The 25,009-nt window shown below is 46.8% G+C and overlaps 3 protein-coding genes across 12 annotated transcripts in view; 1 reads left to right on the top strand and 2 right to left on the bottom strand.

Moving 5' to 3' along the window:
- The window catches only part of TELO2 (telomere maintenance 2), a 34,048-nt gene extending 27,839 nt beyond the window's left edge, over positions 1–6,209 (bottom strand). For 3 of the 5 annotated variants that reach the window (XM_019493037.2, XM_059716196.1, XM_059716197.1), the window contains exons 1-6: positions 5,923–6,209; positions 5,380–5,657; positions 4,371–4,439; positions 3,519–3,666; positions 3,045–3,147; positions 1,012–1,080 (exon numbers count right to left, since the gene is read on the bottom strand). In XM_019493037.2, coding sequence (XP_019348582.2) covers positions 1,012–1,080; positions 3,045–3,147; positions 3,519–3,666; positions 4,371–4,439; positions 5,380–5,657; positions 5,923–6,194 — 939 coding nt within the window. In that variant the 5' untranslated portion in view covers positions 6,195–6,209. Of the gene's footprint in view, positions 1–1,011; positions 1,081–3,044; positions 3,148–3,518; positions 3,667–4,370; positions 4,440–4,497; positions 5,658–5,922 lie in introns of those variants that run through there. The other 2 variants (XM_059716199.1, XM_059716198.1) reach the window with 2 other exon arrangements.
- Positions 6,210–7,017: 808 nt separating this feature from the next.
- On the bottom strand, positions 7,018–17,667 carry RNPS1 (RNA binding protein with serine rich domain 1). 4 transcript variants are annotated; one of them, XM_006263214.4, is made up of 8 exons: positions 17,555–17,632; positions 14,756–14,947; positions 14,234–14,389; positions 13,742–13,933; positions 10,894–10,996; positions 9,806–9,959; positions 9,071–9,212; positions 7,018–8,149 (listed from the first exon to the last, which is right to left on the bottom strand). In XM_006263214.4, exons 2-8 carry the CDS (start codon positions 14,824–14,826, stop codon positions 8,044–8,046), a joined length of 924 nt encoding a protein of 307 aa, XP_006263276.1. In that variant the 5' UTR covers positions 14,827–14,947; positions 17,555–17,632; the 3' UTR covers positions 7,018–8,043. The 4 variants fall into 4 exon arrangements, with proteins under 4 accessions (XP_006263276.1, XP_059572955.1, XP_006263275.1 ...); XM_059716972.1 differs by lacking the exon at positions 17,555–17,632 and adding an exon at positions 17,095–17,174; XM_006263213.4 differs by lacking the exon at positions 17,555–17,632 and adding an exon at positions 16,855–17,084.
- A 90-nt stretch (positions 17,668–17,757) lies between these two features.
- The window catches only part of LOC102575752 (uncharacterized), a 38,355-nt gene continuing 31,103 nt past the window's right edge, over positions 17,758–25,009 (top strand). For 2 of the 3 annotated variants that reach the window (XM_019493039.2, XM_014597458.3), the window contains exon 1: positions 17,758–18,994. The gene's annotated coding sequence lies outside the window, so the exon portion shown is untranslated. The remainder of the gene's footprint in view (positions 18,995–25,009) is intronic. The other variant, XM_019493038.2, reaches the window with a different exon arrangement.

Raw genomic sequence — 25,009 nt, 5'->3', positions numbered from 1 at the left:
CATATTAAGGATTCTACTAGCCTACAAGTATACTGCAAGGAGAGCTAGAGCCAATTCTGTGGCAATATTAAGCATCAGTAGCACTCCAGTATGACTGACTGAAAATTCACTATCAGTAGAAGATATTCTTAATTAAATATGAAAGTAATATAGTCAACTGCTAAAAGCCTCAAGTTATTGATGGGTATGTTAAATTCTAATTTCTAGTGTGCTTAGGCTTCTTCTATGGAGAAGCTTCTCACCCTCTGAAATGCTCCTCACCCTTCTTTGCAACCCTTTGTAAAGAAGAGTGCCACTGGTTTTAATGGATTTTCTACAGTCAAAAGGAGAACATTTTTAAAGAAACTCACACTATGGACTGAAAGGGAGAGAGACAGAAATAAGGGCTTGAACCAATAGTAAAGTAAATGTTAGCCTTTAATTTGGTGGTTTCCTTCTGTCTGTTACTATGTCCTTGAAAGTGTAAAGATATACTTAGAGGCAGAGATCAAGATCAGGTGTCAGGACTCCTGGGTTCCTTTCCAATTCAGTTACCATAAGTCACCTCTCTGCTTCATTTTCCCTCCATCTGTAAAATGGGATTAATAGGACTGATGCGATTAGCAGGAGAGTTGCGAGCTTAATGACCCACTAAGTGAGAATGTCACACACAAGGTATCATTAGAAGTCCTGAGGAAATCACAGGCCTGTCTAAAATGCGATAGCAACACCTCCCTCTCCTCCAAGCCATTTTTCCTTCTTTTTCTATCCTCCCTTTCTTTGCTTCATCCTCTCCCTTTTTTTCCTTTTGAAAAGTGAGAGAGAAGAGTAGGAATTCTTGTGAAAGGACTGCTCTGACAGACTTTGAATGATGCCATACAGAGCTGTCCAGGACCAATAGGAGTGGTGCTACTGTTACTACATTCACACAGAATGCCATAGTTATCACTCCAAACAACACTGTAGTATTAAACAGCAGAGCAGTGAGGTGATCAGTGGTAAGATTTCCACCACTCCAGCTATTGAACTTACTTTTATCAGTAGGAAACGTCGGCTGTTGTCTAGGGCCAGATATCCAAGGAGATTCTGTAACATCGCCGTCTACAACAAAAGTCACAGATGTTGTTTTACTGAGCAGAGCTTCATTACCTAGCAAGGCCTTTGACACAATAAAATATACTTGACTCCTCATTCTAAGCGATTCAAATGAACTTTTCAGAGACTATGCACTAAGAAATTCAGTTCCAGATGAAATATAAGGGTTAACGTGTTATTTGTCTGGGTATTGAAACTCCCATGCTATTTGAAAGCCCACAGATTCAACAGTGTCTTCCGCTGCCAAGAGGGGTTTATTTTACTGAAAACGCCACTAAACCAATCCATTTTCAGCAAGTCTATCAAAGTGTTACTTTTACTACAAGCAGTGGCAGGTCAGAAAAATGAATCTTTCCCTTAGATGAAGGCCTTCCCTCTCAACTATTTAATGCTCTACATCAAGGGTTCCCAAACTGTGGTACACATACCCCTGGAAGTATGCAAGACATCTCTGGGGGGTACATGGGAGAAGTTGTGTAACGGCAGATTAAATTTTCATTATAATAATAATTGGCTTTTAAGAGGTTAAAAGAGTCCAGAGAAGAGCCACGCCCATGATCAGAGGTCAGGGAAGCAGACCCTACAATGACAGGCTGAGAGCCCTGGGGCTCTTTAGCCTGGAAAAGCGCAGGCTCAGGGGTGATCTGATGGCCACCTACAAGTTTATCAGGGGTGACCACCAGTATCTAGGGGAACGTTTGTTCACCAGAGCGCCCCAAGGGATGACGAGGACGAATGGTCACAAACTGCTACAAGATCGTTTCAGGCTGGACATAAGGAAGAATTTCTTTACTGTCCGAGCCCCCAAGGTCTGGAACAGCCTGCCACCAGAGGTTGTTCAAGCGCCTTCATTGAACACCTTCAAGATGAAACTGGATGCTTATCTTGCTGGGATCCTATGACCCCAGCTGACGTCCTGCCCTTTGGGCGGGGGGCTGGACTCGATGATCTTCCGAGATCCCTTCCAGCCCTAATGTCTATGAAATCTATGAAATGATCAAATATGCTGGTAGGGGTAAGCAGGCAGCTGGTAAATCTGGGAAGGGGTATGCAATAAGAAAAAAATCTGGGAACATCTGTTCTACATCCTCTGCAAGGTAAGGCAGAACATGGGCTGTATATTCTGCATTCTACAACTCAGACACTGCCCTATTTTAATTTTGCCTCAGTCTTCTCCATCCTCCAAGAAGGATGGAAGCCACTCCAATTCACACTCAGGCATCCTCCAAGGTACTCCTCCTCATCTCAAGGGCATATGAGGACTGGATCACAGTTGCTCTTAATCACTAATCTAGGGGATGAGGTTCTCAACCGGGGTACCACCACATCCTGGGGCATCTTGAGATCCTTTCAAGGATGCTGAAGGGCGTCACACAATGATAGCAGCATTAGCTTTTCAAACATGATCCACAAGATGAACCCAGAGATTTCAAACCGAAATCCATAGTTGTGATCTGAGTTCCTTGCAAGAGAAAGACTCCTTTATTATCTTTCTGTAGTGAAAAAAAGAGTGAAAAGTTAAAAGCTGGCATGTTCTGAGGGGTGTGTCTCAAGTCTACCCAGTGGTGCCTTAAGTCTAAAAAGAACAACTGCCCTGTATTCTACATTGAACCACAGCCTCTAGCTTTCCATGCTGTTTAAGACGCAAGCAAATATCCTCTTGGTCCCCAGAAGCAAAGGTGACATCTCTGCTGGTCACCAGAGGCATACCCACAAAGTAGAATATAAGCCCAATGCTTGACAGGGACCTCTTGCTCCCCTTTATTGAGGGAGAAGTACAGTAATCTTCAATTAAGTTCCCTATGTTTGTGAAGGGGTGAGGAACCAGGGCAAAATTTAAGAATAAAGAGGTAGCTTTTACTTATGGGTAGAGACCTGAGCTCATGTTGATTTAGATGTTTGAGAAACACTGGCCTTCCCAAAAGAATATAACTTACCCCCTCATCTCACTGACAGGACAGAACTCTTACCGGACAGCTGTACTGCAAGAGCAGCAGCTTCTGTGTCACCACAAACTGAGCCTTCTTGTTTTTCACAACCAGGTTCCCCAGCAAACGAGATAAGACATCCGCCCTAGCAAAACAGGTCAGTACAAAGGTATCCAGAATCCACTTCTCTACTTCAGTCAATGCATTACAGTAGGATTATTTGCAACAAAATCCTAATTTAATGATCTGTTGAGCAGCTTTCATGAAGTGCTGACTGTACATACAGAAGCAAATAATTGGCTACAATGAATAGTGGAAAGCTGCTCAAAGTTAAATCTACACTGGCTATGGAGGACCTTCCAGCTAATCTTATCCCAACCTTTCTCAATATGAGGCAGCCTGGGAAGAGGTGGAGAGCACAGGTCAAGAATTTTCAAGGGAAAAAAAAAAAAAATCTAGTGGTGCAAACAAAGCAGTACATGCCTCTCCCCCACTTCCCAAATCTTGATTTCTTACCCTGGTGCTGTCTGAACAAAGCCACAGACCACTGCTTCCATCCAGCGGTCAGGCACACACTCAACCAGTCGCCAGCACATCCTCTGCCAGATGCAGTCAGACTTAGTAAGATCAGTCAGGCAGGGCACCAATGTGCTCAGAATTTCCTCTGTAACAGGAGAGAACAAGAGACAGCTCACTGGTGGGAAAGACCTGGCAGAAGAGTTCACAAGGGTGATTCACACAGGAAAAGTGCTACAAGAAAGAAAACAATAGTTCCCCTCCACACCAATTATTCAGTATTGATGATATGTAATTCTTCACAAAGGCAGTTTGCTTTGATTCCAGGTTTCCTTGCTGAAACCCTTCTTTATAGCAGCAGATTGGAACATTTCCCTTAACTTCTCCAGCCCATTACATACTATTGCATGTAGAAAGCAGGCCTCACTTGCTTCAAAATACTAAGTGAAGCCAGAGAGAAGTCTCATCACATCAACCCTGTTGGTGAAGGGATGTGACTTTTAATTTATTGGTGTTTGCCCTGTACTTTCAGAACCTAGCTGGAAGGCACAGGGGAAGTGCTATTATTCATATTTTACAACAGGGCACCTTCAAGACTAGTATTCTTCCTGAACCATACTCTCAGCAGCCATGAGAAGAGATACATGTAGCAAACATGAGGCTAGGCAACCTCAGATAGTCAAGCAAATGGTGTCAACTGAACATAGGCAGTATCTGAGGTTATGAATCGATCTATTCCAACTCTTGACCCTCCCTTTGACCATCCTATTTAAAATCAGACTGCCTTAATGTTGCAGTTCAATAAAGATCAGATCCTTCAGCATCCCTCCAAAATCATTGTAAGGCACTCACTTCGTCTCCCATGCACGCATACCTTCCCCAGCACCTGAGACACAAAGGAGATGGAACAGTCTAAACCACCTGGGGTAGGAAACAAAACAAAACAAACTCAAGTTTAATGAAACAAAATGCCACTCACCCATTTCTCCCCAGAACAGTTTCAGACACAGGTGCACACATCTCTCTAGATTTTGGAACCTGGAAATCAACAACTGCTTTGCATGCTAGAAAGGTAAGGGCTTGGAAGACAAATCATACAAGGAGAGACTGAAGGAGCTAGGCATGTTCATCTTGTGGAAAGGGCACATAAGCGGGGACGTAATAGCAGTCTTCAAATACCTGAAAGACTGCCATAAAGAAGAGGGAAAACACCTTCCCTATCATCGCAGAGTCAGATGCAGATGAATGACTTGAAGTTGCAGCGAAGTAGGTTTAGATTAGATACCAGGACACTCTTGTTCATTGTCAGAGCAGTGAGGCAGTGGAGCAGACTGCCTAGGGAAGCCGTGACTCTTTCCATCAATGGAGGTGTTTGAGAACAGGACACTGGCCACCGTGGTGAGGCAGGTTAGGGATTGTGAGAGGGTCAACTTTGTTTTTTTGCAGATAGGTTAGAAAACAGATTTGTACAGGATGGTTTGGATAGGCAGGGGCAGATAGATAGCCTCTGGAGGTCCCTTCCAGCCCTACTTTTTTCACAGAATTTCTGCCCTGAACAGCAAGGGACCGCCAGGTACCATTTCAACAAAACAAACTTACAAACAAAACTACAGGCACTGAGAAATGTTAGCTCTAAGCACTGATAGATAACAAACCCCACAAACTCTTGAACTATTCTCATGTTGTTTCCTTACCTTCTAAGGAGCATTTGTGGGAGGCAACATACAGGACAGTGCAAACTATGAGCAGTGTTTAGACACACACATTTGGAAAAAGATGCATGAGAGACAAGTAAAGGCTAATAACCAGGACACTTCCTTGGTTACTTCTTGTGCACAGAGCAGCCACTCTGCAAACTCACCCCTCAGTGAGTCAGAGATCCTCTGCAGCACCTGGATGATCTCAGTACCCAGCAAGGGGAAATAGTTTTGCGGGAGGAATATTGGCAAGTTTTCCCCCTGCAGCTTGTTGCTCAAGTGATCAGGGAGACACACAACTTTGTTGAGCAGGGTCTCTTGTAACTCGGGGGAGGCAGCCTGCGCCTGCTGCTGGCAGACCTCCCACATGAGCGCCGACAGGCCTCCCTCCCGCAGGAACTGCTCCAGGATGTCAACGATCTTCACCAGACAGAAGCTGGGACTGGAAGGAAAGAAGACCCCGCGCTTTGAATGAGCGACAACACACGAGAGGGTCGCGCCGGTTTTGCTCCCAGCTCGTCCCCAGCTGCCAGAAGGCACCGGAGCAGCGGGGCCAACCTATCTGAGGGGCGCCACGAACTAGCCCTCGTCCTTCCCCAGCGCCACTCCCGCCCCGAGTCCTGCTCTGCTTTCCGCTCGCCAGCTCGGCTCCCTGCTCGGCTCTGCCCCCGCGTGTCCCGCTGCGCAGCGGCCGCGGGGGACGGCACCTGGCGGCGCGGGCGGCGTCGAGCAGCGCGGGCAGGGCCAGCTCGGCGGGCGCGGCCAGCACGAGGGCGGCGGCGGGCTCGGCGCAGTCGGGGCCGAGGCGCGCGAGCAGCAGGCGCAGGAAGGCGGCGCCGGGCGCGCGGCGGAACTCGGGGCCGCTCACGGAGCCCCGCGCGCGACCCAGCGCTACCGCCACCCGCGCGCCGTCCCGGGGCGGCTCCAGCGCGGCCGCGGCCTCCCGCAGCGCGTCCAAAGGCTCCCGCCCCGGCTCCATGACTGCGGCTCCCCGCCCCCTGCACTGGCGCTCGCGCCGCGTCGCAGCGCCTCTCCCTGCCCCGCCCCCTTCTTAAAGGGGCCGTAACGCCACCCCACTCCTCGCCCTGAGGAGCCCGCGGGGCGTTGGCGGGGATTCCAGCGGCACGGGACCGCGGCCCCGCAGTGACCGAGGGCAGGAGCCGGGTGTCCGGCCTGGGCAGCCCCGCTCCGCTCTCCGGCTGCCAGCGCTGGCAAGGAGCCCCCGGAGTATCACCACCCCGCCGTAGTGGAAGCCGGGCCGGGGGCTCTGAACCGCGGGAAGCAGCCCCTGGGGCGCGTCCCACTCCCGCGGTGAAGCCCCGCAGGCGAGAGCCAGAGCAGAGACGGAGCCTGGACGCGCTGCGGGAGGCCGAGGCCGCAGCCGCGCTGGAGCCGCCCCGGGACGACGCGCGGGTGGCGGCGGCGCTGGGCCGCGCGCGGGGCTCCGTGAGCTGCCCCGAGGTCCGCCGCGCGCCCGGCGCCGCCTTCCTGCGCCTGCTGCTCGCGCGCCTCGGCCCCGACTTCAACCCGCTCCTTTCTTTTTGGCCCAGCACTGAGCACTCTGGCCTCCCGCGTCTGTCACGGAGCCTGGCTGCATCCTCTGGTTCAGGCCACTTCCCCTCCCCTTCCTCCGACTAGCTGGGGCCATGGCTGGTAACACGAAGCTTGCTCTTCCCGGGCTGAAGGGGAAAAGATTTTATTGCCTTACACTTTCAAACAAGAGGAGCTGTTGCACTGGCAGCTTCTATCCCAGCTACAAGGAAAGCTGGGAGTGGAGGGAAGGAACCGCTGTGTGCTCTTCATTCCAGTCCCTAATGCTTTATTCATTCTACACAAGTAACAAACACAACATGACCTAAGAAGCTACAACAGTATACAAAAAAAACCCCCCAACCAAAACCAAAACCCAAAACAAACAAACCTGTATAGTATTGACTGTACAACAGGCAATAAGTCGCTCATGTTTTGCGTTAAGAAGCCAAGTTAACCTAAACAGCTTTATAGTCTCAAACCTCCCTCACTGGGAGCTCACTGGGATGGGATTAGGAGGGCTGGTACTTAGCTGTCAATATGTGTTCTCTTTAAAAGGCAGAAGCATTTACATCATGTGGCTGGGGGGGCTGTGTGCGACACCTGTATCAAAACTCCTCAGGAGTGACAAAGGGGATCACTGAGGGTGGGCAACTGCAAATGAGTCCTTGGATTCTTGCCCTGGTTCTGACATATTTAGTGGGCTGTCCAGAAACAATCACCTCCACTGGCTTGTTTCATTTTTAAACAGGTATATGCATCAAGTTTAGCTGCATCAATCACCCTGCCTCTCCGCAGGAACTCATGAGCTCCTTATTCAAAACCTAGGGCAGAATGAGGACTCTAAGGCAGGTTTCTGTCTCTGGCCACCAGCTGCTTTGAAGATATGCACAGGTACCTTGGGATGGATATAAACTCCCCTTTAGGCTCTCCAGAATAGACCAGACTCTTTTGGTTTTGGCTGCATGGCATGCTAAACATTTGGAAGTTATAAAGTAGCAGTTGGCTGCGTAGAGGAACAGATGTGCATCATCTTTCCTTCTGTTAGTTCATATGGAAACTATACTTAGTTTGCAGCCTTCAAACCAAAGCCACTTGTAAAGCATTTCAATTCAGTACCCCAAGGCAGACTGCCTACTGGCCAAGAACAGCACCCTTTCCTCTTTGCTTGCCTGCACTGACAGGTTTCAGATTTTGCTCTTTATACCCCCTCCCCAACCCAGTATAAAAAAAATGGTACAATATTGAGTTTGATGAGATTTAAGTTAAAAAATAAAAAGGTGTCCAGTCTTTTTGCTTTATCGTGAAGAGTTTGAGCTGGAGCGGCTGCGATGGCGTCTTCGACCTGGAGATCTGGATCTTGATCGCCTGCGAACAGGAGATCTGCGTCTTGGAGATCGAGACCTGCCACAAAATAGAGGTGGAAAGCATGGTTAACAGACGAGGACAGTTAGCTTAAATTATTTTACACTCACTTAGCACCTCTCTCAAATCAAATTCCAAAACATTTTTAAGAGCTCCAGTGAAATGCAGCGACCTCTGGAGTCCAAGGAGGCAACTGAGGAGTTCTTAACACAGCAAGATGGAATATTTAGGCCAAGGATAACATAACAACCCTTCCACTCCAACAAAAGTTGCCACAGGATTCTTGGTGACCTGAAAAGTGTAACAGATAGTAGTAATACAGTTTCCGCCACATAGAGCCTAGATAGTTATAAAGTAAAAAACTAACCAAGCACCAAGATCCCGGAAGTGAAGACCAAACAAAGGACAGAAAATACAAGACACCTAAAAATCATAGGAATAAGTAGTTTGATGAATGACAGATACACTGTGGAAAGTAAATCAAGTTAACCAAAGTCAACATTCATAGAGAAAAAAGGGTCTCCAATTCCATAATCTTTCCAGCAAAAATCCATCACCAATCACAGCCTCTAGTTGTTACAGCTGGTTCTAGCACAGGGGTGGGCAAAATGTGGCCTGCCAGGCCATTCTATGTGGCTCGCAGGGCCCCTAAAAAATTTAGAAAATTAAATATTTGTCTGTCCCTGGCTGCCTATCATGTGGCCCTCGATGGCTTGCCAAAACTCAGTAAGCAGCCCTCCGCCCAAAATAATTACCCGCCCCTGTTCTAGCAGATCTCAAAGGAGTTGAAATGCCCCATTCGATGAGTGTTTCACTACTTTTTGGAAGGAGGAAATCAAGCCTGAGGCAAAGTTGCCAATGATGAAATCTCAGGACAGACGAAATACTGTGGCACTAAGAATGAAAATTAACACTTTTCTGCCAACACACCTCTGAAATACTTCACAAAAGAGGGCTTACCTTCTTCTCATGCGAGGTGGGGACCGACGCCACATTGGTGGTGGTGGCAGCATTCTCCTTGGTGGGGTGAAGCGTCTGGGGAGTGGTCTAGGCCGAGGTGCCAATACAGCAGTGGCAGTGATTTCCTGGCCATCGATCTGCCCTGTTTAGCGTCAAAGACAAAGAATGAACTAAACGTTCTTCCAGCGCTGATACTGCACACAGAGCATGAATGCACCCAGCCACAGGTTTCTGTTCTCACACAGCTGCTTCTTTGCAACATGTTTGTACTCTAGCCTCCAGCCTACGAATAAGGAGACCCAAGGTCTACTTCTCACTTCACCACTGACTTAGTGTCACCTCAAGCAAGGCACTTAGATGGTCAGTTTAAAGGCTCTTCTACATAAGGATGTGACTTTCTAAAAACACCTGCTACCTTGGCAAGACAGCTCAGGGGACATCAGTAAAAACACCACATGATGAGAGCACTGTTTCTGTCACACTGATTACCTTGCGTGGTAACACTTTGTGTCTCAACAGTTTCAGTGAATCCCCTATTTGTGTGGGTCTGCCCACACAAAACAGACGAGAGTAACCATTTGGAATAAATATAGAAAAGCAGGACTGTAAAACTGGAGAGCTTGGCAGGGAGGAAGGCACCAGGCAGATACTACTGTTAACCCTTGGTCAACCCCTCACCCACAATGGCTTTCTACTGGCCCTCCCCAGTATCCCTGCATAGAGTCTGGTACCTACCTCCATCCATGTGCTTTAGTGCTTTCTCAGCATCATCAGGATTTTCAAACTCCACGTAGGCATAGCCCTTAGAGAGATGGGGATTCAGCCTGTCAGGCGGCATGTCTATCATTTTAATCTTCCCATAAGTGGAAAATATTTCCATGATGTGATCCTGCAAGGAGACAGTAACTGTTCAGGAGAGTGGCTATGCCCACTTCACCCGGTCTTACCAACACAGAATGGTAAAGCAGAGGTGCACACAAACACAGAATCAACTTCAAATCAAAATCATCAGCGATACAGACATCAACAGCATTGTCAGTAACACAGACCAGTCTCATTTAACTGAATTTGGATACAAATTTCCATTAACTTCTTCACAACTTTCTACTCAGGTTCATCCTCAGTTTTCCCAAACTCCACTGGCACTATGCTCTGCACCACTCTTCAGTACCTTCTGCAACTGATTTATGTTGAAACCAGAAGCCTTTCTATGAAATGGAAGAAAGAGCTGAAGTCTGGGGTCAAACGCTCCTGATTAGAGAGATGTACTGTCTACCATTTATAGTAATAATTATCAATGCAGCAAAAGTCATACATACTTTTGACAGAGACTTTGCCCCACCAAAAACATCATCTGAGAAGGCAGACTGAGTTGAGCTGTATTCTCTTCAGCTCAGCTTAATGATATCCTCAATTGTGCTCCAATTATGATTAATGAAAATAAGGCAACTTACCCCCCACCCCACAAAATCAAATAACATTTATGTTACACACTGCTAGAGAAGCAGGAAACCCAGGGTTTGCCTCTTGATAGTTCAGAAGTACTAGATCTAGGATGCCAAAACAGCACATAGGTCTTTTAAAGAACTGTGCGTTAGCATAGATTCAATACTTATGGCCAAGTACGGCACAACCAGATATCATGCAAATTTCCCTATTCACAGATCTGCCAGTGCACCTTAACCCTAGGTACAGATAAAATAAGAATGAGAAAGTGATTGCAGCCTAGTAACAAAACGCAGCTGTAATTTTTTTTTTTTGTTAAAAACTAGAGCACCTTCACAAAAATAGTGAAAGTTCATAGTTCAAGAAGAGGCCATTACCTTAGTCACATTCCTGGTGAGTCTCCCAACATGCACTTTGGTAGGTCTGGGTGAAGGACTTCGTCTCTTCCGCTCCTTTTCATCCCGCTTAGGTGGCTTTGACCTAATTTAAATATCAGAGATTTGTCCAAGTTTCTGGTTATTTACAAGTTTCCTACAACAGCATCCAACCCCCAAGTACACATGAGCATTTACACAGACCGTTTTTTGTTGTTTTTTTTTAAACTGGCTTTGGGTCCTTTTACTACTTTATGATGAAAAAGACCTGAGGAAAGAATACACCTTATAGGTATTTTCGCTATTTGAAACTTCAACATTCCCCCAAACTCATATCTATTCTTCCCCAGGTTTTGCTGAAGGACTCACTGAGGGGTCACAACACAGCACACATTCCCTGAGATTTTCATACCAGAATTGCTGAGGGGCAGAAGTGTGCTATGTTTAACAAATTGTTTTCTGCAAAGTTATTGGTCACTGTCAGCTTCACAAGCACGAACAAATTAAAAAAGTTCAAATATGATCAAACGTCATTTTATTGCTTAGTTCTTTCAGTTTCTTGACTCTTGTGATGATGTCAAGTGAACTAGTTTGTCAGTCCACTCAGTCTCCTCCAGGGTGGAGAAGACCCACATTTCTAAGGTAGTTTAAAAAAAAAAAAGGCAGAAAATGTTTGGAAACAGTATTTCAGGCCCTCTTCATAAATTTTAAGTGAGGGAGTGAGGAAAAAGCTCATGATTCCTTTTCCTTGAGAGGTTACCTCAGTATTTCTTTACAGGGAAGATGCAATCACTTGGGAAGACCTTTCCAAACATTCAAGACAGGATACATTCCTAGATATCCACCAACATTTCCCCCCTCCCTCCCCCACACTTCATTTTTAAGCGTAATCTTTTGCTGCTCTAGGTCAGCAACATAGACCAAATGATTCTACCTCACTGAGCGATCACTAGTCCCAGAAAAACAAAATTAAAACTTGAAAGTATCTTTTTGGTTTGCCAGAGTCCTTTCAACAGTCTCTTCTATGTATCATTAGCAGCTATACAGCTAGGGTTATAAAACACATATAAGTTAATTGGGATACTATTCCAACATTTGAGACCTGGGATTTCTAGCTCTCACATGGTACCTAGCTTTCTGTCCCATCTGTTAAACACATGCCTCTCAAGAGCAATGATGAAGACTGTGTGTAGGGCTCTACAGTTGTACGTGTGTACTGTACCAATGATCATTACCTCTAACTGTTTGAGCTATTTGCTGTTAAACATCAGATTACCATGGTTATTATATAAAAGGGATTGGGAGAAGCTATGGCATGGGAATAAAATCCCTTTATACTAAGAACATTTCAGGAAAAGTCAAAGTATTATTAAAGGAAACCTTAGTGTAGATGAGGATGTCTACACCATAACAGAACCAAAAACAACATTGTCAGGATAAGCTGCAGATACACAGGCTTGCAACATGGCTACCAGTTGAGTCAAGGGTGAAAAATTATCTTAATTTCCCTAGTATAGATAAGACCTAGGAGACAGGAAGCAATTATATTCCTCTACTCCCTCCAAGGCTGAAGAGCAGCAAGGAACATAGGAAGCACTAAGTAAAGCAGACACGCAGGTCCAGCAATTGAGTTCTTATTGCAGTATCTGCTTCCTAAACAGACTGCCCTGCATTATGCAGCAATTCAAATGATTTTAAAATATGCAGTTGTGTTCCAAAATAAATACTTTAACCTGAAATAATTCTCTAGCCCTTAGGATTGCTAAGAAATATTTTACAGTTTGCGATGCCAAATGCCAGTCAACTTCCACTTTAAGCTAGGGTCAAATTTAAATGGTCAACACCACCCCTTTCACTGTTTGCCATTTACACATAAATACCAGGCCAATAAATGTATCCATCTTGAATAGTGGGATACGTAAAGCAGTTAGCTGATGCCCAGATGGGGAATGATGAATTCAAAACTCTACTCTGCCCCCAGAACTTAAAGTGATCTCTGTCCCGAAACAGGAGAGGAGCAGAAGAGGGAAGAGGTGCACTCTTTCTGAGTATGCAACTTGGAAACATCTCTTCCTACCCCAGCCTTCCTGAATATAAGATGTCTGACCTGTGTCTCTAGTCTGTTAAAACAAGCTCTGTTTTCCCAATTTCTACGATGCATTTACTCATTATTAGTATAAGTCTGCAACACACTGATATATTTATGCCCCAATCCTGTAAACATGCATGTGTGCACTTAACATGGTTACACGTAGCTCCTTCTGCTGGAGGGAGACTGTGGATTCATAAGGAATACTGTACTATTTCCACTGGACTGGGTGGAAGGGTCATAGTAGAAGGTAGACACGAGGTCTTCTCTAGAGATCCCCTACTTTCAGAGTGTTAAGGTTTGTTTCCAACCATTTCTGACCCCCAAATTTTCATGAGTAAATAGTATTGTTTTTAACAGCTGTCTGTTACAGACACTGTAGGAAGGCTGGGACCAGTGATGTCTTCAGAGGGAAGTGATACAACTTACCTACCATCCCCACATGGAAGGATGTTGGGAACAGAAGGGCAGTTTCATTTCTGCCTTTAAGAAACATGTTTCTTTACATTTTTCACCAGCCTTTTTTTCCCCACTTCTTTATTGGTCCTGGTCACAAATTCCAGAGTACTTATACAAATAGTCCTACACTAGTTGCTTGTTTAATGTATGGTTCAACTGCAAGCGTAGAGAGCATTCATTCTCCATCATCAGAGAGATCAGATCAGATCTCTGGGGTAGGCGGCAAGTAGATAACAAGCCTACATTTCCCATGGCACCTCCTCAATCATCCACTAATTTTTTTAACAGAGGAACAAAACTCACTTGGAGCGGGAACGTCTCCGGTTGTCATGTCGACGTCGGGATGGGCTAGGGGATCCGGAGGAGCTGCTGGAACTGGAGCTGCGAGAGGTGCTGGAGCTTCCAGAGCGGCTTGATGCAGAAGAAGAACTGGAACCACTGCTGGAGCCTGTGCTTGAACTAGACCCTGAACTGGAAGTGGAACTGGAGCGGGACCTGGTTGGAAGAAGTTAAAGCAGAGCACACAGGGCTGAGAGTAGCCGACTACTCTTCCCTGGTAGCTAACCAAATGGATGGTTAATGCAATGAGAGTTCAACCACACAGCTAACATTATTTCAGTTAAGGAAGAGACACTGCTCACCTCCAAAGGCTAATTTTTAAGTTAACTAAGAGGTTATTTGTGGCTAACAGCACGCACAACCTCAATTAGTCCCCACATGCAGGGAACAAGCTGGAACCACCAGTCAAATTTACAGCTCACTACCATTTGGAAGCATCAGAGAAACTCTGGTTACCTGGTACTGCTGCTACCACTGGAAGCACTACGCCTTTTGCGTGTTTTATCTCGACCACGATCCTTTTCACTTGATTCCTTGGTGGCTGCCTTATCCTTGGACCTGTCCTTTGATTTGTCCTCAGTCCGATCTTTGCGCTTGGTTGGAGAGGGAGCCCTTTAAGATGAAAAATTTAAACAAAGCTATTTCACTCATTAAAAAGAAAGAAAGAAAGAAAGAAAGAAAGAAAGAAAGAAACAAACAAACAAACAAACAAACAAGAACACCAAACTTTAAAAACAACTCAGGATAGCCGTAAGTGCAGGGCCAGAGCACTAGGAAAGTTTGGGGCTGTTTTTTTTAAACATGGAGGACAAAATTTATGCTACAAAACATCTTTAAAGAAGAAAGGCAAAGCTGTAGCATGTGGACATTTTCACTGTCAGAAGGCGAGAGATGTTTCCAATTCCTCACCCTCATTGGGAGAGTCCTAGTACACTATACAATTGTTTCAGGCCTAGAAAATTGGGACAGAATCATTACCTAGTGCTGGATTTTTTATTATTCTCTTTGAATCCTAGCAAACTCTTCTTTTTCATTCCTGATAACTCCATTTCCCCTTCGGAGGCGTGGAAAGCAGCACCGAATGGATCTCACTTATCTCAAATCTCACTTCTAACTCCTTGATTCTGAGAAACGGTCCCTAATCGAGTGCAATAAATTCCAAAGAGCAGCCTAGTGACAAGATAAAAGGATTTAAAAAGAAGAAATTAATTTATTGGCACAAAAAACAAACCTACTTTGCAATACAGGCAGCACACATTGGGGATCAGCTACTGAAATAGTTTACACAGGGCACTGTGATCAGACGCACTGCTCCATGACTGTTACAGGCAGCCTAAGGGCCTGCGCATAGTTGCATGTTTTTGTCTGCTGAAGAATTCGAACAGGTTTCAGAACACTATCTGAAATGTCATACGAGTACAAAGGGTACAAACTAGCCATTCAAGATAGGTGGCAGATGGGTCAAGCATAGCTTTTAATGGATTATTTTTTTGCACCCCAAATATACAGGTAACTTGCCTTGTCACAACTATTCTGTCTCAGAGGATTAAGGGCTTCTTTTACCAGAGCCAATTGGTGCCACAGCATATGTTGGTAAGGAAAGGGGCATTACTCAAAAGCCTTGAAGTCCCCCTTCTCTGTCTAAGCAAACTGCTTCCATAGCTAAGTCAGCTTGGAACAAGCACCTGAGCTATGGAACCAAAGTTGCATACATTGTTGTGACTTCAACAGACTTTGTTTGAATCCCTCTAAGGGGGAAGCCTACCTGGGCTCAGACCTGATGTACCTGCCCCCCCCTGTACTCTTGATCCAAATGAACACCCCAATATTAAATAGCTATTTAATTACTAGCCACAAGCTGAACCCCAGGTGTAATCCAAGAGAGGTCCTAATATGCCACATACAACATGCAGTCCCAATACATCTTCACATTGTAACTGTACTGGTGAACTGTTTAATGTTTTCGATAAGAAGTGCCTGCAGCTTGCAATCTGCTGGTAGGCTGCTGCTGTTTGATTTGTGATCACTTCTCTCCACATAAATACCCGAAGCTTTCTGGGGAGCAAATTCTGTGATCACCACAAATGCAACTGAAGCACAAGCAGGAACCTAGACAAATAAAACATTCAGAAGACTACAAGTCTAGACTTTATTCACATCTTTTTAAACCACCTTTGCACTGTGATCCTACAGAGAGTATGTAATACCAGTAACATTAAATGAAGTTTCTTTAGCCAACACACAAGGAAGTGATGTGGTTAGTACTGTGTCTGGTCTTTCCTTTGACTTCCCAAGCCAGGTGTGGCTAGGTATTTTCAGGTAGCTTGACAGGGGGCAGCCTGCAGACATGAATTACCACTGAGGCTCAAACACACTTTTGGAACAAAACAACTAAACTGCTATGCATTGCACTCCTAATCCAGTCTAAAATCACTTTCCAGTTTCACCCTTATTGAAGTGGGGGAAATGTCATGCTCAAAACAACCTTCATCTTTGCCATCATTCTACTCACTGGACTTAATAGTGCAGGTGCTGAAATTAACAGTGAAACACTGCCTGCATAGGAACAATTTTGCCTGATATGCAAATTAACCCTGCTGTGTCCTTTTAGTATTAAAATTAAGAACATTTTCAAGTGGTGCAAGCATTCACTGCCACCAAAGCTTCCGTCTCCTTTTCCCTCCATAAAAATGTGCGCGCCTTCTCTCAGTACCATGCAACCTGCCCTGTTCATTTGCTATCAGCCAACGGACTGCAAACATCTACAGCCTGATGAAACAGAAACTGAGGTCTCGGAGAACAAAGACAAGGCTACATGCGCGCTTGCCCAGCTATCACCCATGTTCAGTCACTCGCTAGAAATAAGCCATGTGTCTAAACATGGGCATACATACATGGGGATGGCATATGCAAGCAATACGCTTCCTTCCAGTTACCAAGAACATTGCTTTGCCTACAAATTTAGGAATCTCTCAAATGAAGAGGAGGAGCACAAGGCATGTGGAGCAAGCATTCGGGTGTTACATGATTCTTCTTCGCTCTCCTGTTCTATGCAGTGGTGTAGTGACAGGACGCACCGTTACAACAGTGACATTTCCGGGATGGACAAAGTAAACCCTACTCCGCTACAGACTTCCTGCACGAGCCTGGGCAGGGCATGTCACTGCGGTGTGCTTCAGCTCCCACTGGCTACAGGAGGCTAGCACTTCCAGGCTGAGAAGAATGTGTTCGTGCAGCGGGGCCCGCGGGCTGCAGAAGGATGAAGCGGGGAGCCCCGCGCAGTTTGCGGGTGCCGGGGCGAAGCTGCGGCACGTTACCGTGCCCGGTGCATCGTGGCGGCGTCGCTGCTGGTCGTGCCACGCGAGCCGCCACGCTAGGAACGGAGCCGAGACGCAGGCTGAGGAACAGGGAGAGAAAAAGCAGACCGAGAACAGAGTCGACTCAGGGGCCAAGAGAGGCGGCCGCCACCGACGTGCCCCTACTCTCCGGCTCACTCAGCAGGTGCCCGCTGCCTCCCCGGGCCGTCAGTTCCCCCCGCGCACAGAGCAGCCCGAGCCAGGAAGGGGGCGGGGAGCGCGCTCGGCCCCGCTCGGGCTGTCCCCGCAGGGCGCGGTAGGCCTCGGCGCCAGGCTCCATCCTCGTCCCGTCCGCCCGCCCGCCATGTTCTCTCGGGAGGCTCCGCGCCCCTCCCCCTGGGGCCCTCCGGCGGTCGCGGGGCCCCCGGCGCCTCCCCCCGGCCAGATGCAGCCGGATGCCCGCGCCCCCCTCCCGACTCACATCCTCGGCGCCCGCCGCTGCTGCTCCCCAACCCCGTCGCGCTCCACAGACGCGCCCCGGGCGGGAAGGACCCGAGAGGCGCAGGCTGATGGCGTCATCAGTGGGGGGGATTTAAAGGGACAGAGCGGGCCGCCTGAGCCCAGGCAGCCTCCGGCTCTCGGCTGGCCGCGCAGGGCAGCGCAAGCCTCCTCCCGTCCCCCTCTGCAAACGTCCTCTCTTCGGTCCGAGCCTGTCTAGCCCTCGGCCGCCCCCACCCCCGCGGCCGGTGCAAGGTGCCGCATCATTCACCTCAGCCGACGTTTCAAAGCCTGGTGGATCCCCCCGGCCAGGAGTTTCTGCAATAAGTGGCGGGGCTGAGCTCTGGTGCGGCCGGGGCCGGGGCCTGTCTGGTGCGGAGCCCGCGCTGACCCGGCCTGGAGCTTTCCGCCGGAGACCGAGGGGGGCTGCCTGCCACGCGGCCTCCCGCACTCACCTGTGCCGCTTCCCCTCTTCCTTGCGGCTCGGCCGGCGCACGCGAGCTGATCGGGCCCCGGAAGACTCACCAGCACGGCCGACGAACAGGCTGGGCAGAGCGGGTAGCAAGAGCAGGATCGAGCCGGCGGCTGGAGTCGGCGGAGAGCTGCAGGGAGCAGCCGGTACCCGGAGAGCCCGGGACGCGGGTAGGGAAGGAGCCCTGGTGCTGGGAGCCTGGGTGAGAGAGAAGAAATGGTGCCACTGCCGCAACGAGCTGCGTGGCAGAAATCGCCTACTTGACAGTGCTCTTAAGTCCGCTCTGCAGCCCTTGTTTTCTACCCAGTCTAGCAACCTCAAGTGTGACAGCCCCGGCATGTACCTCTGATCCACCAGTCAGAGCACTGTGCACCTGCCCACTGCCCCGTCCACAGACAACGGGAACCGGGAGCTAGTAAAAGATGCGTCCGTCCTCGCCCTCAACCCCGGCAGCAAGCCGCGCGGCGGGTGCAGAGAGGAGCTAGTCTGGCCGAGGGAAGGCTGCTGCTTGCCTGGTTGCCTGCACGTCCCCCGGGGACACGCGCGCTGGCCCCATCATGACAGAGCCCGGTCCATGCAGCCCGGCAGCGCCTGGTGGGGGAGAAGGCAGCTCCTTCCCAACCCTGAGGCAGAGCTGTCCTTGAAAGAGTTAAGGCAGGGCCCCTCCCCTTTGAATGCATAAACCTCACTCCTGACCTTCCCAGCAGCCCTTGCTGGCTCTCCCCCAACCAAACAAAGAGGGCAGGAGCTTTTCAAACAGGAGCTTTCCACAAAGTTTGGTAGTGCTGGGAGGACAGCAGAGTATGCTGAAGAACTGGTCTGCTCCCAGGTCTGTGCTGTCAAAGCCTGGCTGGAGAGAGCAGCAGCACCAGCACTAGCACTGGTTTAATGCCTTCCTCCAAAAGGATTGTGGTGATCTCTCCTGGTTTGCTGCATGTAGACACTTCAGGGGTTTGTATGCATGTTTACTCCTTGGCTTTAAGTTGGTTTGGTTGTTGGGAATGTAGTAAAAGGATAGAGAGGAAGTGCAGGGGGAGTCTGTGCAGGAGGGCTTGCTGCCTTGCGGAGTGTCAGTTTATGTTATGCTGCTGGATTCCTTAGCACTGCACTCTGCTTTTAGCACACTTGCACGTCCCTTGGGGCATAGCTTGGCTGCTATAAATGGGGTCCCGGCTACCAAGTGTCCTGTGTGTATAAGTATCCAGCAGGAATTCTGAGAGACTGTTGTCATGTGCCTGAATTCACACAGCAAGTCAGCGTCTTGCTTGGGGTGAGTAGTTGGAGACAGCAGCATTGCCTAAACTGATATTTCTCACGCTGGGTGTGCAGTGAATTTCTGGAGGGCACATGAGGCTCCTGGGGAGCTTGTAGTGTGGTTGCTGGGGCATAAGACGTGTTTTATTACACATGCCATGGAATCCTAGGGGTATGCAGCAACATAGCAATTTAAATAGGGGTGTGTGACCCACTTCTGAATGAATGAGGAAGGGATGGACTTTAAGAGGTGCTGATTTCTGATTCTGCCTCGGGCCCTGTGCTAGTTTCTTCATTTCTGGTTCCCCATTTGTACACAGACATAATAATACTGCTGCCTTTGCAGGTGTGTGTGTAGAGGTGGTGGGGCTGTTGGGGATTAATTAGTCCATGTTTGTAAAATATCACTTACGGGTAAATATTATTGTCATGTGGATTAAACCCTTTAGTGACTCAGTGCTACATCTATTTTAATTAGTTACACACAGGTGTTTATAGAAAAGGGTGTCCTGGTTGTATAGTAAGCAAGTGACTTGTTAGCTGGTGGTCTAATTTTGCAGCTGGCTAAAGCACTACATTTTTATTGTCTCTTTAATTATTATGAAGTGGGGGAAGATACTAGCACCATAGTTTTGCATGGCAAGACAGTGTAGCACCATACCAGCCCTGCAGAGGGTTACATAGTAGTGCCAACTCCTCAGACAGTGCCTCAGCTTTGATCTTTGGACCCTGTTTTTTATGTTTAAAATGAGGCTTGCGTGACTCTCTGCACATGACTGAGGGAGGCTATATGGGTGTTTGGCTCTGTAGGGTGTGTGTCACTTTGATAGTAAACAAGTCACACAGCCATGAGGATTTCATTTCTGTGCTCTGAAAGTTGTAAACCTTTCACTTGAATTGCATAGGAAATCCTGAGATCAAAAGCTGTTGCTGCAGGGGACAGAAATGCAGTAGCTGCATTTGTTGGGTTACCTAGCTTTGAAGCTACAGAAAAGGGATTTTTCCTTGCCTGTTCTTAAATATTGCATCTTCTGAAAATAACACGGACAACATCCACTTGGCTGACACTGGGGAACACCTAGAAGTTCTAGTGTATCTAACTATAGACTCTGAGCTTGCTTTGTGCCCTTTGTGTCCACTGTAGTTTTTATATTTGCTTTTTTGTGACAATCTTGCTGCTAGTTCATATCCACAGTTTCTAATGCCATACATGGGTGAAGATGTGTATGCAGCAGTCTGTTTGTGATCTGGCCCTGAAAATGTGCAATGATGTATGTGCCTTTGTTTTTGTTTTTCTTCAATGACATTTTGAAAGTGTGCCCTGACTGTATAAATGTTTGCTGAGTATTGAACTTCCTTAAACACCTTGATCTTGCTACAAAGAATAAGGGTTACATGACTGTGTGCGATGACTTCCTTGTCTTTTCTTCTAACAAGTTCAAGACCCCCAATAAGTTAAAGAGGTGTGTGCAGTTCTTAATCTTGAAGTCCCCCAAGCAGAAAAGTGTTTCTGGGGAAATTGGAGACTTAGAGTTACAGTAGCATTTTTAAGCCAGGTCAGTAACAGGGAGCAATTCTCCCTCATGTACTTTTTGGTCGTGCACTGTTCAAGTAGGCACGATGAATTTGTCACATCTCTGGACTTGCTAGCTGATAAGTCCTCAGAACTCAAAGAAACTCTTCTGGAAAAAATGTTACTGTCTTCCTCACTTGTAGTGTTAAGCGATCTAATTTGGAAAATTGCAGTTTCTTACTAAGCAAACCTCCTGTGTGTGCTTTTATACTGGTTTACAAACTTTTTAAGGTCATAATAATTAAAAAAATATTTAATCCAACTTTTATTTTTAGGTCTCCTTCCATTTAAGGATCTCTGTGCTTTATGAACATGTTTGCTTAGCCAAACCTATCTCTGAGGTAGTCTCTCTGGGCTTTGTATTCCCCATTTGTATCATGGAGATTAAATGCCTTGCCAAAGGCTACATCGAGATAATGCTTGGTTGTGCTATAGAGCCTAAATATCTTGCTTCCAGGTGTTCCACCTTATCTATAAGTCTGTCCAGCCTTGCTTGAGTCTATCCTTCCTTTGATGTACCAGCAACTGATGTCCAAAGAAGTGGAAGTGCTTGTTCTGCTCCTCCCCTATGGAGGATAAGTCATCATGGTTCACATAATAGTGCTGCCTTCACCCAACCAAATTTTCTGGCAGGAACTAATTTCTCCCTTGTGATCATGCTGCTCCCAGTTCTCCACTGCCTGTGAAGAAAATGAGAACTTGGTAACACAACCTACTTGCACAGACACTTCTGAGGGATGGGCTTTTCACGGTCAGCTCTGGTTTACATGGTTATCTCACTGGCTAGATCTCTCCAGAAGTGTGACAACAATGATTAGAGTCCTGGGAAACATGATTTATGAGGTCAGGCTGAAAGAACTAGGATTATTTAGTTTGGAGAAGAATCACTGAGGGAGGGATTTGATAAGTCTTCAAATACCTAAAAGGTTATATAGAGCAGCATTTCTCAACCTGTGGGTCATGACCCAAGTGGGACACGAGAATATATGAAAGGGTAGCAAACAAACTTTAAAAATGGATTCTCCTTTAAAGGAGAAAAACATGGGAAACCATGGCTTTTCCCTTGCAGGCTGGCAGAGTTCCAGCCTGCAAGGGGCGGCTTGAGCCCCCCTGTCCCACACGCTGGGGGCTGGGACCTGGGGACAGGGGGCAGCTGGTCAGGAGTGAGGGGCACTAGGTCAGGACTGGCCATCAGTGTTTATAAATAGATCTTGGTACAAAAAAGGATGAGAACCACTGATATAGTGGATGGAGGTAGACTATTCTCTTTGACCACAGGAGACCCAGGGGCAGGGAGTGGGAGAAGAAGCATGACCTTAAATTGCAGCAAAAGAAATTTAGGTGGGAAGAACTTTCTGACTGTGACGATGGTTAAGCATTGGAGCAGGCTACCCAGAGAGGTTGTGGAATTTTTTGGAGATTTTTTTAAAAGTGGGTTAGACAGATGCTTAACTGGGATGGCTTAGTTAGAGATGATCCTGCCTTGAGCAGGGAGTTGGATTAGTTGATTTATCTGTTGTAGGAAACTTTGACTAATTCAGATGGTCAAATCAAATCATGGCAAGGGTATAGGTAGAAGGACATATCCTTTCAAGGGTGCTGTAGGGCACCATTGCTGTGGTAGCACTGTTAGGTGTGCATACATGATTCACAGAATGAGCCCAGAGATTTCAGATGGGAATCCATAGGGTTAAGAGCACTTTTGCCTTTTGAGGTCCTTCAGAGTACTTTGCTACAGAAGAATTGTTCTTTTCTTTTCCTGTAGTCAAACAAAAAATTGAAAATTAAGATCTGACACTTGCCTTGGGGTGCCTTGAGTCTGTTGAGCATCAATACGATCTAAAGAGGTTGAGAACTGCTGTTCTAGATGCTTTAGATCTTTAGACCCCTCAGGAGTGCAAGCAGAAACAATGTTATCCAGGTAAACTGCTTTGAAGCCCCCTTTACTCCTTCAAAACTATCTAGCAGCCTCTGAAACCCAAAAGGCATGATTTGTGAACAGAACTGTTACAGCTGCACTTGTGTGTCTGTCTACTCCATGCTTCTGTGGATTGGGGGTTGTTCTATTAGAAATGTATTTCTCACTTTTTCTTGGTGAGCAGGAAAGCTCCCTTAAGTGAGCATCATCATTGTCTGTGAAGTTTCTGCCTTCTTTTTTTGAAACAGTTGTTGTTTGTATGTGTACAAGAGATGACTGCCCAAATATGAATCAAATCTTCAAAGGAGTGCTAATTTATCTGATGCACAGACTTTTCTCAAGCTCCCACAGGATGAAGAGTAACCAGAGTCTTGCCAGTGTTTTCCCTTGCCATCTAGAACTTGATGTGTAAGTGGTGAAACCTGACTCTAGTACAGGTCAGGTTCATTCCCAAACAGCTGGAGAAACCTGAGCTATTCACTTGAGAGGAAGACTCAAAGTGGAGGCTGAGAGGGGGACAAGTGGCTGAGGCCTGAAGCATAATGTTGGGATGAAAGCAAGCAAAGGATGAATCCTCCTCTCTTCCAGCAAAGGGTGTGAGCTTCCTTGGATTTTTAGATCAAAATATGTTGCCAGGATATGCCAACAAAATTTAACTTGGATCCCCATGGCTGAAGAGAACACTGTGGAAGTTCATTTTAATGCTATAAAAGAAATGAGTAAATGCAGCAATTTTTCTCTCCCCTCAGTTCCCTGTCTTGATCTTGGTGTTTAACCCTGGCTGTTGTCCTCATGAACTACTTATAAAATAGCAGTAGCCAAAGGATTAGGGAGACAGTCTTAAACTAGACTTTAAGGGTGAGTGCCCAGACCGATGACAAGGAGTACAAGTGGCATTGGAACTGGATGCACTCTGATCACTCCGTATGTTGGACTGCTAATAATTTACAGGAATTTATTTGGGGATTTGTCATCCCATGCCAATGCTTTCTCTTAATTTGCTGGCCCAGGGTACAATACATATTATCAGGCTGTCAACCCTCCTGGTACCTTGATTTAGAAAACAGAAGACAAATTAACTTTACAGATTCATCCGTGTATTTTTAGGACATGACTTCCTGTCCTAGGCAGAGCTTAAAGACCCAATGGATGGTGTTTTTGTGCTTACTGTCCACTTTGCATAGGAAAGTCTGGGAGTCCAATGCATGTTTAGATTGTCAGTAGCACAGGATAGCCCTAGTCTGGCCAGAGACTAGCTGCACACTTAAATCTGTACTTGGGATTTTTTATTCACAAGCTTCCCCCATCCTGCAGTCTGGCTTGCAGCTAATTTTGGTCTGCATTCTCCCTTCCTCTTACAGAAGACAGTCCTCCTGAAGGCATCTAGTCCGTGAAATTTGTGACTTCTTACTTTACACCTTTGTGAAGTAGGAATTGGCTCTCTTTGTTTAGTCCCTTTAATGATAGTGGCTGCATTGCTAAGGCTCCCTCTGCAACTCATCAAGACTGCTTCTTGCCCGGTTATCAAGGTGGATGCTGGTGTGCTATGAAGTATTCCCATCACCCAAACAACTAAGCTATGCTTGCTGCCTACTGGCTGGGAGAGCTAACTTCTACTGTTACTCTTTTGTCCAGCCTGTGAAAATGCAGGCTTTTAGCATGGGGTTGGCAGTCAGCATAAGAAGAGAGAATACACCAGTCAGTTGGGGTGTAACACTGTTGTGTGTCTGAAAGGAACAGGAGTCTTCTGATTCTTCCGTCCTTCACACCAAGGTAATACAATGACTGCAGTGGAGAAAATAGATTTATGTTAAGAGGGTAAAACTGCCTCACTGAGTTCAGAACCAGGTCTGTTAATGTCCTACAAATTTATCAAAGCTCTAGATACAGAAGGGAGTAATAAAATTACCCAGCTACAAACTGCACCTGAATGACTAATGTTTTACTCTCTGGGATTCTGAATGTTAGCTCAGGAAGGCTAAATGACTTTGATCTAGATCTGCAGAAAGTCCATGATGCTGCCAAACCCAGTCAGTCTCCTCAAGTAGAGGCAGATTTCTGAGGAAAACCTGACCAGATTCAGAGCTGCAGGCCAGGGGCAGCTGCCTGACTCATTAAAAGCTAATCCAACCAGTTCCAAAAAAGGTAAAAGAGAAGAGGTTAACAAACCCCTGGAAAGTTCACACTAGATAAGTTTAAAAATTTCTTCTGAATAAATGTG

This window comes from Alligator mississippiensis, chromosome 13 (assembly GCF_030867095.1).
Source record: "Alligator mississippiensis isolate rAllMis1 chromosome 13, rAllMis1, whole genome shotgun sequence".
NCBI lineage: Eukaryota > Metazoa > Chordata > Crocodylia > Alligatoridae > Alligator > Alligator mississippiensis.
This window is presented reverse-complemented; position numbering and strand designations above follow the sequence as displayed.